Genomic DNA, 13128 nt, shown 5'->3' on the forward strand with positions numbered 1-13128 from the left:
TTAATTTTTTTTTTAATTTATAAAAGGATAATGATTCTTCACCTACTATTCATTATTTGTTTAGGCATGTGATTCAATTGCAAGCAACACTTTTGATCATAATGTTCAATTAATAATATCAATTACTTGAATGATTAAAAACTTTGATTAAGAAAAATAAATCAAATAAAAATCTCTTCTGATATACAATCTCTAAATATATTATCTTACAATATATATTCAAATACAAAATTTTTTATATCTATTGGGAAGCTAATTATTGTGCCCACTTCTTAGCATATCTTGCTCATAGAAATTTGTAGGGGTGTGCAAACCTACTGGAAACCGAATCCGCTCATTTTGGTTTAAATTATTCAAGAGAGATTCAATTTGTTGGTTTATTCTATTTAACCGAATTCATTATTTGGTTCGAGTTAATTTTATAAAAATTCATCGATTGGATTTAAAATCGAATTGCAATTATAAAAGTCCTCAAAACTAATCGAACCGATTGATTCAATTCAAAAACTAATTTCAATTCAGTTCGGTATGTTGTTAAAAAATTTTGATTTTTATATATATATATTTTTATCTCTGACCGTCACCTACAATTTGTAAGAAAAATAAAAATATTGTCAAATACTTTATATATATAAAATAAGACAAGCAAGATAATGGATAATGCCCCAAGAATCATATAGACAATGTCAAGTTGTATAATTTATTCAATTATAATATTTAGAACTAACTGTTATGCCAGCTCAATCAATCATTCAAGCTAATATCCACAAGTAATTTTCTTTTAACAGGACTAATATGATACGAGATGCAACAAAAAGTCTAGTCTAGTTCTTCAAGAACACAGATGAAGCATCCTAAAAACCCCGCCGGAGCACTCGCTCCGCTCCTGCCGGAAGTTGAGTCCTCGGAAAAACAAATGAAAAATGGTGCATCAATCTCAGGGGCAGTGTTCAACATATCAACAACCATGATTGGGGCTGGAATTATGTCAATCCCAGCAGCAATCAAGGTCCTGGGCATCATTCCTGGATTCTTTTCAATCCTTATAGTTGCATTTTTTGTAGAAGTTACAGTGGAATTTATGCTAAGATACACACAATCAGGCCAGGCTAGTACCTATGCTGGCCTTATGGGTGAGTCCTTCGGCAAATTAGGATCAATTGGAGTGCAGATTTGTGTCATTTTAACCAATCTTGGCTGCCTTATCATCTATTTGATTATAATTGGTAAGTTTCTTTTTTCCTTTCTTGTTTAACCTTGAAATAGCTAGCTAGTTCTAGTAATTTGGTAATAAATGGACTTGTAGTACAATGATTTATTGAAATGTTAACTTTTCTAGGGGATGTACTATGTGGGAATCAATCCCACGAAACCATACACATAGGAATTCTTCAAGAATGGTTTGGTAGCCATTGGTGGAATTCACGAGCTTATGCACTTCTCTTCTTGGTACTTTTTGTGATGCTTCCAATAGTCTTGTTGCCCCGTGTAGGTCAGTTTCTGCACTTGATTGATACCGATAGAAAGAAAAATGTGTTGGAAGACTCGTATCAGTACATAATCTACCTTTTTTTTTTTTTTTTTTTGCTTGTTTTTACTGACAGATTCACTAAAGTACACTTCAGGAATATCTATTCTACTTGCATTAGTATTTGTTGTCATATGTTCAGCTATGGCAATTTATGAAATGTTTGAAGGGAAGACTCAAAACCTTAGATTATTCCCAGATTTTGCCAATCAAGCTTCTGTATTTGATCTTTTCACCACAATCCCAGTTGTCGTAACCAGTCTGGGATTCCATGTTAATGGTAATTAATCATCTCCAATTTTGATTTTGGTAAGTAGAAATTGAAGGAAAAACTAATCTTGGGTTCTGAATATTATTTATGCAGTTCATCCAATAAGAGCAGAACTTGGAAAACCTTCTGATATGAATTCAGCTGTCAGAATTTCTCTAATAATTTGCATAGCAATTTACTTTTCTATCGGTTTCTTTGGTTACTTGCTCTTTGGTGACTCAATAATGGCTGACATTTTAGTGAATTTTGATCGGAATTCTGATACTTCAATCGGAAAATTACTTAATGACACAGTCCGATTGAGCTATGCAGTACACTTAGCTCTTGTGTTTCCAATAATGAATTTTTCTCTGAGAGCTAATATTGACGAACTACTCTTTCCCAAGAAGGGTGTATTAGCCATGGACACCAGAAGATTTGTTTCTCTTACTTGTGTTTTATTAGCAATTACTTACATAATAGCAATAGCAATTCCAAATATTTGGTATTTTTTTCAGTTCTTGGGATCAACTACAATTGTCTTCCTCTCATTTATTTTTCCAGGCTTCATCATTCTGAGGTACTAATTTAATCATTTCATGCTCTCAATTTCCTTAATTAAACCCTTTTTGTATGTACATTTCTTTGATAAAAATTTTCATTTACAGGGATGTTCATGGGATTTCTACAACAAGAGATAGAGTTATGGCAGTATTAGTAATTATCTTGGCTGTTGTGACAAGTTTTATTGCCATATGTACAAATTTGTATACTTCCAAGAACAAAAAATGATATTTTTAAAAAATAAAAATAAAAAATTAATTTACAATATGTTTGGTTTTGTAAGAAATGCTCAATTTTCTTACCAACATAATTATTGGATTTAAAATAATCACTCTTTCTTTGTATTTACAGTGATAATTGTAATGTAAATAACAGATTGTTTAAAGTAGTGGTTGTTCATTCTTCAACTCATTTCAAAATACTTCAATTGGTACACGCAAAAAATAGGCCAATTTGGCTACTTTTTGCTCAATTTCTCGCGGCGAGAATCAATAAACTCGACTCCGCACGGCTCCATTTGGATTTTGCAACTATTAATATTATTTATTTTGATTAACATAAAGAGAAAAATTATTTTTCTTTTTTTTTTAATTATCTGTATATATAAACTGCCCTTCCTTATCTATTTTGATTGTTTTTATATTTTATTATCTTATGGTTGGATTTAATTTTCTTAGTTACCCTTTAAACTTAAGGGCATATGACCTAGAAACATAATATATTATATATAAAAATATATTTGTAATATATTTGTATATCTCTACTTGAATATACGAAAATAATTGAATAAAAGTTTTTTTTTTTTTTTTTACATTTTTCACGTGAAAAAATACCCCACCCACCCATAAACACGTTTATCATATATATCATATACACTCCAGATCTATTAAAAAAATGCACACGCGTCAAAAGCTTCTTTAATTTATACAATCATATAATTAAACATAAATTAATTAATTATTATTCATCATTCTAAATTATTATTTGTCGGTGTGTGCATATATATATATATATATTGATTGCTGAATAAACCGGTTCGGGTCCGGTTCTGTGGTTCTGTGTGGCTGACCCACAGGTTTAACGAAGTAACCGATTGATTTCTAGCCTACTTGATTGACTGGGACTCTAGTATTTGACCTGCTTTTGCGTCTAAGTTCAACCGCCCAGTCAATGTTTTTGTTTTCTGTCCATATTCATTTTTTCTTCCAGCAACCTCCGACCTGTCCCATTCTTAATTCTTCTTTTGTTTAATCTTTCTATCTTTTTTCCAATCCTACCCTTATATTAACTTGCTAAAATAAGAGTATTTTTATATGGTAAAATATAACTAATTACTAAATTATATTTAAATTAACACTTAAGTCTTCCCGCATTTAAGAAATAATTATGAAATCTCTGATTTATATTTCTATCTCATAATTGGATCATTTGTCCAAAAATTAGCTTTTAACAGTTAATTAAATACATTTTTTGGATAAAAACAACTCACTTATAAATAGAAGGATCACTAGTGAGATAAAATATAAATTAATGATGTTATAATTAATTTAGATATAATTTAGAGATTCACTTATATTTTACCCTAATTTTACCTGTAATCTTTCAGTTTATCATTAATCAGAAAATTTGATGTAAATGAAGAGTTTATTTTTAAATATTGAAAGAGTGAGGATTCAAACTTAGATTTATCGTCATATATATACCACCAGACTTTATCTTAATGTGCAAAATTAATTAATTAAATTTAGAATAGAATAAACTGAAGCTAACATAGATTAAAAATTAATCTTTAAAAGTAAAATTACTTCTCCTGCTTCTAAATATTTGTCACATATAAATATTTCATGTCTTCTAAGAAATTATTCAATTTATTTAAATTACAATAAATTATTAGAGTAATTGCCTATGTTATCCTTAATTTATTATTTGAGTAAAAGACATTCGATAACTATTAATTATATATAAAGAGTAAAAATGAAAAGAAAAATATTATTTATTAAATCCATAAATAAGACAAGTGTTTAAGAAGGATGGAGGGTTAAGCATTTTGCTTTGGTGCTAAATTGAATGGAGGCTTCTTCTCCAAAAAAAAAAAAAAAAAAAAATGGAGGGATGAAATTAACCGTTTACTACAAGTACAGCTCTACGAATGTCATTTTGGTCATTTGCACAATCATCCTATCTCCATCAAACACGCCAGCTTATTATATATTTGGATTAATTACTAATTATGTATACCCAGACAACGTAAGAAAAGAGAACCCTTTTTCCGGCTGGAATATTCCATTAAGGAATGTCACCGGCCATCGGAGAAGATGTTCCGCTCTTGCCGGACCACAGCGCGAAAGAGAAGCGCGGGGCGTCGGTATCCGGAGCAGTGTTTAATGTGTCAACTAGTGTAATAGGAGCAGGGATTATGTCAATACCTGCCACCCTTAAGGTGCTAGGAGTAATTCCTGCTTTTGTATTGATTGTGGTTATTGCATGGCTAGCTGAGATTTCTGTTGATTTCTTGATGAGATATACACATTCCGGCCAGTCTACGACGTACGCCGGTGTCATGAGGGAGGCTGTTGGGCCGGTGGGATCCATGGCTGTGCAAATTTGTGTTATGATCACTAACTTCGGTTGCTTAATCGTTTATTTGATCATCGTTGGTATGTATATTTATGGAATTTAGCTTATTTATTGTTGATGGTCATCTATAAAAAGTCTTGTGGATATCTGAAAATAAAAAAGCTCAAATTAACAATTTGATTTGAGATTCAATTAATCTCAACTTTAGCTCACGTAAGTAAAAGTTTGAAAGCTCATTGGTAGATCCAATAACAGGGTCGGTTTTGTTGATGCTCTTATTCTGATTATTAAAGTTGATGTTAGGCTTCTTGTTCTTGATTCCGATCTTTGAAGGATCAAGAATCAATATTCTAATGGCTCCTGTAATACATGATGAGTTCTTTAATTTGTCAAATTCGCAACTCTATTTGGTTTCTGTTCTTTTTCTGTTTCTTGATTTCTTTAATTTCTTTTTTCCTCGCAGGTGATGTCCTCTCAGGAAGTGAACATGGAGGATCATTACATCTGGGGGTTTTGCAAGAATGGTTTGGAATTCATTGGTGGAATTCACGAGCTTTCGCCCTTTTCTTGATTGTTCTATTTGTTATGCTTCCCTTGTGCTTGTACAGGCGTGTAGGTTAGAACACTTCAAACTTCTTCATTACACAAATTTAATGCAGAAACAAAATTTAATATTTGCAGGTTAAATTCTGTTTTGAAATAAAATTAAGTACTTTTTGGACTTGTGTTAACCAGAGTCACTAAGCTTCAGCTCAGCCGTATCAGTTCTTCTAGCAGTAGTGTTTGTTGGGATAAGTTCAGTCATGGCAATCTCTGCACTTATAGAAGGGAAAACCAAAACTCCAAGATTACTGCCTCACTTGGACAATCAAGTTTCTTTTTTCGACCTTTTTACTGCTGTACCTGTAATTGTTACAGCTTTTACATTTCATTTCAATGGTAAGTTTTATCTTTCCGTACTTTACAAGCAAATGTGAGTTCCAAACATGGTATGTTATGTTTTGAAATGTTATGTCATTCTTGATTTATATATATGCAGTTCATCCGATTGGTTTCGAGCTTGGAAAACCTTCTGATATGATATCAGCAGTAAGAATTTCGCTAGCAATTTGCGCAGCAATCTACTTTGCCATAGGCATCTTTGGATACCTATTGTTTGGGGATTCAATTATGGCAGACATATTAGTAAATTTCGATCAAAGTTCCGATACAGCAACTGGTGCATTATTAAATGACATTGTTAGATTAAGTTATGCCTTTCACCTTATGTTAGTGTTTCCTCTGCTGAATTTCTCTTTAAGGGCAAACATTGATGAGTTTCTTTTCCCTAAAAAGCCTATTTTGGCAAAAGACACAAAAAGATTTGTATCTCTGACTCTTATCTTGCTAACCTTCAGCTATCTATTTGCAATTGCCATTCCAAATATATGGTATTTCTTTCAGTTCGTAGGTTCAACTTCTGCAGTTTGTCTTGCTTTCATTTTCCCAGGAGTTATTGTGCTAAGGTAATTTCTGCAGAAAAATCTGTTTTGGTTATATTTTAGAAAGTTTTTCACACTCTAAATTCTTTTTTTCTTACTTGTTTACAAATGGCAGGGATGTTCACAGAATATCAACAACAAAGGATAGGATTATCGCGGCGATAATGATAGTTCTTGCTGTAGTAACAAGTTCTATTGCCATATCAACCAATATATATAGCTCGATGAGAAATAAGTCTTAATTCTTCTCTTTTTTTCTGTTTTTTCACCCTAATGGTTTTTGTACTTGAGGTGCCTGTATTTTTTATATTCTTATGTATTTGAGAGTTAAACAGATGAAAGTTGAATAGGTTTGTGTGCTAATTAGCTTGTAAACTTGAAACTAGTGTATTGGAAATAATTAAGACGTTAATTTGATTTAACAAGGGGTTTTTAATTAATTTATTTATTTCAATATTCTTCTAGAAAAGTCAGTGCAATTGTTTAAACATTATTCAAGAATCAAATGACTAGAACAGCTATCAATTTCACAAGTTTGATTTAACCTTTATGCCAAAATTAAAGAAGCTAAAACAAGAATTGTCTTCATGCTCAGTAAAATTTCATATCAAGATTATCTTAATTATCTGAATGGAACTAAATCATCCGTCGAGCTTAAATTAAAGAATGCAACAAAAAATTTACTTTACTTGCATTCTTTACTTCAATCTAAACCATCAAAATTTTGGAACTACAAATAAATTCAAATACAAGTTCAAATTTCATACTAAAATATTAGTGATTCTAACAGCTTAAATATGGAATACAAATGGAAGACTAATAACTGGCATTTTAGTAAAATTCCAATGGAGCTGTGAGCATGACAACCCAATTACGAGGCCCTGGCATCCATCTTCATATCCAAAAACTCAGCTTCTTCTCACACCGAATCGCATCTGATTTGCTTTACCCCACCAAAATGATACACAATCAAGGGTTCCTGAGGATCCATTCGATTATCTCCTGTACAAGAATTAGAAACATAATGTACTATTAATCGAACTACCATGGACAACGCCCATGGTTTGGTTAAACAAACTTTAATCACACCCCCTAGTCTCTATTGCAGAATACAGATTGCAGGCTAGATTATGATCCATACTAAGGGCACAAGCCTGTTGTCGGTTCTAGATTATGCTCCGGTCAAAAGTATAATAAAAAAATAGAAAAATTTTAACGGACCTTCGATTTTTGGCAGATGGTGCAACCAATCCTCTTTTCTCCAAGCTTTTATATCGGTCCCTTAGAAGGGTGCAGCAACCCTGTATATAATACAAACGACAGGACAACAATCTTCAGTTTCTAACCTTTTAATACGAAAGAATCTGATGACACTTAAATGGTAACTTTACAAAATAAAAAAGATTCCTATGCGCACCTTCAGCTTCCGGAGAGAACCAGTGATTTCCTCAGATAATAGTACTTGAGAAGGAGCAGGATCAAATCTGGGATGAAAATCATCGGTTAGTTTTTCCATGCTTGGGATAAATGGCACTAATATATGTTAGAAAAGAAGGGAAAAAAAGCATTAAAAATTGTTGGTAAAACATTGAGAAGTCAAATATAAGAATAAAGAAAGTCTTATTGGATAAAATATTAGATTCAGGAAATGTCAAAAAGGCAACAGCATGTATACTTGTGCTTTCCCAAGCGCGGTGGACGTATTTTTAGCCTTTCTTGCTTAGCTACCATTCGCCGGATTTGTCGTTTCTGCTTCTCCTCATCTTCTTCAGCTATTTCCTTAATGATATCTGGCAAGCTGCAGCCAATATGAGAAACACATAATGGTAAGAAAGCATCCTTCACTGAAGTGAATCTCAATTGAAGAATAATTATATCATCTTACGAATCAATTTCTTTTGAAACTTCTTCTTTCTTCTTGGATTCTGCTTGTTTTTTCTGCTGTTCTTTGAGCCTAGCTCTCCTATTCAACTCAACTCGGGTGACCCTCTTTGTTTTATTAGACCTGCTACATGGCCATTCAATTAAAATCACATTGTACTATGATTAGGAAAAACATTTAATTTCTTAAAACATGGGAGGAACTTTTAAAGAAAAAGACCGAGCAGCACTGAGAATAACGTCAATAACTCACTACATATTGAAATAGCTCTTTAATAACGTCACACATGCTTTAGAAGCCATGAGATACACAAAAAAATTTTAAAAAACTAAACAATTTTCATATTTATTTCATGGTTTGTGATTGATTAAATGGAGCTTACTTTTTTTCTAGTGCAGCATCCTCATTCCCATTTAAATCCTCTTCATTATCATCACCATTATCCGCCTCAAGGAAGTACATCTAACACAAAGGCTTGTGCTGTAAAATTCTCTGCTTAATGTGAATAACATAAATGTAAAATGCAAAGACAAAATGACTCACATCTTCTTCATCAATCACTCTCTGGTCCCCAGGAACAGTTAATGGAACAGGCTGAGGTCCCAACTCGCTTTGATACACTTTCTGCATTTCCTCTGCGACAGCTTGAGCTAAAGAATCCTGAATTGAAGTTAAAAAAATTGCAATGATTGTTGAAAGTGCAACAAAGGGAATACCGGATGCCATAAGCACGTCAAATGTTATTAAATTACCTGATGAGCCTCAAATGAAGGATTATACGAGCAACCTGGAGGCTCAACTTCCACTGCTGGAATAACTGAAGGTATGGATACCTGTAAATGAAAATATAATCAAAAGGCCAATCCAAACCTAATTAAATATCTAAAAGGAACAAAATCAATAACATCCAAGCCTCGCCAAATTGAAAAAATCCTATGAAAATTTAGAAGAATAGAGCAATCAAGCACCTTTCTAGTTTTGTTATTGCATTCACCTGAAAAATTGCCAAGGATTCAAAAATTAACATTTGCCATTTCTACATAACCAACTAAAGTAATAGAAACTTTGAACATTTAAGATAGTCATTTAAAATCCAATACCTTCATTTTCCCACAAATCAACCATGCCACCATCATCCTGAGATAAAACCAAGGAAACAATCTCAATTTGAAGCTATAGCAAAAGAATTAACCACCAAACTCCACCATAGTTTTGGCTGCTCACTTCACTTACCTTAGGATCATCTCGAGTCACATCAGAATTTTTCTGGGTTTTCTTAGATTTCTTCCTATTTTGCTTCTGATTCGAAGACGGCAACGTTTGAACAAAAGGATTCTTCTTCAGTATGCTGTCAACGCGAAGTACCTTTTCTCTATGCTTCTCAATCTTCCGCTTCACAGAAAGATCTAAACTTTGCCCAAATATAAGTGTCAGATTGAAATTAAAATTGGCAAAAAGGTGAAGGCACACAAATGTCCATAAGGGAAGAGAAAAGGGATTACCTTTTGATTTATCGACGAAGAAGAGAGACTCAGTCGGTACATGGGAGAGCGAACCGCCAGAGAGAGCGTCTTTGGTAGATTTCTCAATGAAATCGTCTATGTCTTCAGTGCTTATATTCGCTCTCCAAGCTTTCTTCCCTTTTCTCGAGCTCTTCGCTTTCTTCCCCATCTCTCTCTGCTCTCTGTTTTCTTTTCTGTTGTGTGCTGCGCAGCTGCTAAGAGAAGAAAACCTCGACTGCCGCCGAGATTATATATCTTTAGCAACTGTACAACGGCGTCGTTTATTGCTGAGAAACGACGTCGCTGGAACCCCATATAATTTTTTTTATTCTTTTTCTGTCTTCTTAATTAAATAAAATCTATTACTAGATTAAATAGTAATAATTATTTCCATACAAGAAGCAAGAATAGAGTACCCTAAACTAAGAAGAGAACAGAATAATATGATAATCAACCGTTAGAATCGAACATTTTATAAATTCAATTGAGCAAACTAAGAAAAAATTTGAAAAAAACAAGTATATTTCCAAAAAATTGTATTTATTCATGCGGCTAACAGTTGTAATACATACAACAAAATTTATGAACATATATTTAACAATCTTTCAATTAAATTCCTGTAACTAACATCTACAAGAATAATCCTCTTCTACAATTGAATCATATTCTTAATAATGATCTATGCAAATACAAGTTATGAACACGAAGGTGTAAAATGAAGCTCAACAATATTCCGATAATCGAGATAAATCCCCAGATGATGAAGATTCTGCTATAGCATAGCATCCCAAAGCAACTTCCATGGTTTTCTTTACCTTCCCTTTGATAGTTAAGAGAAGCCAAGAATCCAAAAAGAAGAAGGCCTAAAGGAATACTTGTAAGGAAAATGGTTTGTTTAGCTACAAAATTTTTGTCACCAAAAAGCCCGTACATTGTTGATGACGTTATTGCACTTAAGGCTCCTGAACAGGTTCCTATAACTACTGTACTAATATAAAAACATCTGATGCTGTTACTCAGGAGCAGAAAAATCGCGATCGGCATTGGAAGCATTAGCAGTACTGTCAATGTTGGATAGGATATGATTGAGCTTTTCCTGAAAAAAATATTTGTGACAAAAAATTAGAACTCGTTATTGTATCTTACTGATATAAACCTTTCAAGAAAAAGAAAGTGTCAAAAACCTTGTATGCCACTCGAACAAAACTGTGAAGATTCTTCCAAAAAACCCGAATGTAGACGATACTTCCAATAGGAATAATGTTTGATTGCTGCTGAAAGATTCCGAGATTCGTCTAAGGTTGATCATATAAACTATAGCAAGTACAGCCCCAAATGAATTCACCAAATAAAATAACCAGAAATTGGTATTTATAAGTAAGTCTTTCCATCCACAATCATTTCTTTCCATTAACACCTCATTCACTTTCTCTTCAATCTCTCTTTCTCTAACAGCTAACTTTTTGGTTGTTGATTCAAAATAATCATTAGACATCTCTGGCATTACTTGAGGACTGGATTTCTTTATTGGGTGCAAAGTAACAATTAGTGCTATAACAAATGGTAACATCAAAACAAATAGTAAAACAACTGCTCGAAATCGCGGATAAATGTGTGTGAACTTTGGTATAACACTTTCAATTACTATATATACCCCACTTGAAATAGCTAATAGAAAAGAAATTGCAGACATTTCTTTATTTCCTTCATATTGTGTGTACTTCAAACCGAAATCAATAGTTGCTACTGTTAATCCAATTGCGGTAGGAGCAAGCCACATGAAGAAAAGAGAAGTAAGTGAAGTTTGAGAAGCTTCCTTCCCTTGAATACTGTCAACTAAAATACTGCATATTTTTCCACTAAATGCAGAATAGCTTGAAGTTATTGCAATCATAGTACCATGAGAAGCATTAAAGTTTCTCATGGCTAATACATAACAATATGTACCAACCCAACATGTGCTATGCCCTGCAAGAGCATTTAGTAGTAAAATTTGGGAATAAGACAAGCTAGAGATTTTATGTGCAATGTAGAGATATTGCACACCATAACCTACTAATCCGAAGATTAGGCCAACGATTAAGATGATCGAAGCAGGAAGATAATCGGCTGCAATGCCTGATAAGACCCCGAATAGCTTCCCGATTTCTGAAGAAACCATTAAATTGTTTAACTGCATATAGGAGAAATGGCAGTGTTGTTTTTCTGATATTGTTGTTGTAGAACATTCAGAGAAAATTGAATAACGAGCACCATTTATTGCTTGTAGCAAAGTAATGCAGCCCAAGACAAGCCAAGAAGATGGATTTCTGAGGCTTAATTGATTGCTCATTTTCAATTTTCTTTTTCTTGGTTATTTGGATGGTAACTAGATAAGGGAAATACTGATATGCTTATGTCAATTTATATAAGCACATGAAAAATAGACATTTCTCTAATTTTGAGGTTGTTATGAGTAGCTATCAAACATTAATACATACACTGATCAAATTGAGTTATAATACAGCAATAGTTATTACAAAAAAGATAAGAAAAATCAAATTCAGATGTTAGGCAAATGAATTTTTGTTTCTTGAAATTGTTTAATTAGTGATTGACCAATTATATGTGTATTTGCTTTTTGTTTTTCTTTTATTTTCTTGATAATAGCAAGAAAGGTAGAGAAACTGAGTCTACATAAAACTGAAATATATTTTGATAGATTAGCATGGTGAAAAGAAAGAATGGGAATGATTGCATTGACTAGAAAATTATAAATTTATAACCATATGAACTTGTTTAAGTTGAGGCTTTATGTATAAAGTCACACAAGAGAAGACAAAAATGAACTTTAGGGGAGGAATTTAGATATTAATTATATTCATGGAGGTTTACTTTTTGAAACATGTGTATGTATGATCACCAAAGCATTCTAATTTTAATGAAATTGAAAAAATTTCATGTGGAAATTTATTTTAATTTAGTGCTACGTTCGACAATAATTTTTTAACATATATTTATATTATTTGTAATGTTTAGAAGTATAACATTTACACCGGTGTTTAGAGTTTGAAAGAACGGATTACAAAATTCTTTCTTTAACATTTGATGCAAACAAATGCCGTTAAACTAACTGACAACTATTAAAATAACTAACGGATATAAAAACAATTAATTTTGCGAAACAGAACTATCAGAATAATATTTCATTTATCAGAATAATTTTTTTTTTTTTTATGAACATTGGAAACTAGTTACATATTGCAGCAAGAACATTTTGCAGATGAACACAGTCAAACTTCAAGTCCTTTATAGTACAACATTAATTAATTAATTATATATTCTGCAACATACTTCACATGGTG

At 32.4% G+C, this 13128-nt stretch overlaps 4 protein-coding genes across 6 annotated transcripts; 2 read left to right on the forward strand and 2 right to left on the reverse strand.

Moving 5' to 3' along the window:
* Positions 1-701: 701 nt before the first annotated feature.
* LOC105649222 (amino acid transporter AVT6C) lies at positions 702-2609 on the forward strand. Of its 2 annotated transcripts, none has more exons than XM_089722366.1 (5): positions 702-1226; positions 1340-1492; positions 1605-1808; positions 2297-2358; positions 2447-2609. In XM_089722366.1, the coding sequence occupies exons 1-5, from the start codon at positions 845-847 to the stop codon at positions 2477-2479; spliced, it is 834 nt and encodes a 277-aa protein (XP_089578492.1). In that variant the 5' UTR covers positions 702-844; the 3' UTR covers positions 2480-2609. The 2 variants fall into 2 exon arrangements, with proteins under 2 accessions (XP_089578492.1, XP_012091204.1); XM_012235814.4 differs by having other exon boundaries at positions 705-1226; positions 1893-2358.
* A 1955-nt stretch (positions 2610-4564) lies between these two features.
* LOC105649221 (amino acid transporter AVT6C) lies at positions 4565-6825 on the forward strand. Its single transcript, XM_012235812.3, has 5 exons — positions 4565-4999; positions 5383-5535; positions 5655-5858; positions 5959-6424; positions 6516-6825. Exons 1-5 carry the CDS (start codon positions 4636-4638, stop codon positions 6640-6642), a joined length of 1314 nt encoding a protein of 437 aa, XP_012091202.1. The 5' UTR covers positions 4565-4635; the 3' UTR covers positions 6643-6825.
* Positions 6826-7067: 242 nt separating this feature from the next.
* Positions 7068-10011, reverse strand: LOC105649220 (Nop53 protein). Of its 2 annotated transcripts, none has more exons than XM_012235810.4 (12): positions 9785-10011; positions 9516-9688; positions 9383-9419; positions 9251-9276; positions 9035-9115; positions 8826-8942; positions 8665-8744; positions 8286-8408; positions 8076-8198; positions 7818-7884; positions 7622-7701; positions 7068-7402 (listed from the first exon to the last, which is right to left on the reverse strand). In XM_012235810.4, exons 1-12 carry the CDS (start codon positions 9951-9953, stop codon positions 7396-7398), a joined length of 1083 nt encoding a protein of 360 aa, XP_012091200.1. In that variant the 5' UTR covers positions 9954-10011; the 3' UTR covers positions 7068-7395. The 2 variants fall into 2 exon arrangements, with proteins under 2 accessions (XP_012091200.1, XP_012091201.1); XM_012235811.4 differs by having other exon boundaries at positions 8286-8405; positions 9785-10010.
* Positions 10012-10307: 296 nt separating this feature from the next.
* Positions 10308-12131, reverse strand: LOC105649239 (protein NUCLEAR FUSION DEFECTIVE 4). The gene is made up of 2 exons (XM_020685310.2): positions 10969-12131; positions 10308-10880 (listed from the first exon to the last, which is right to left on the reverse strand). The coding sequence occupies exons 1-2, from the start codon at positions 12114-12116 to the stop codon at positions 10445-10447; spliced, it is 1584 nt and encodes a 527-aa protein (XP_020540969.2). The 5' UTR covers positions 12117-12131; the 3' UTR covers positions 10308-10444.
* Between the last annotated feature and the right edge of the window lie 997 nt (positions 12132-13128).

This window comes from Jatropha curcas, chromosome 6, assembly GCF_041381405.1.
Source record: "Jatropha curcas cultivar XTBG-Jc1 chromosome 6, XTBG_Jcur_1.0, whole genome shotgun sequence".
Taxonomy (NCBI): domain Eukaryota; kingdom Viridiplantae; phylum Streptophyta; class Magnoliopsida; order Malpighiales; family Euphorbiaceae; genus Jatropha; species Jatropha curcas.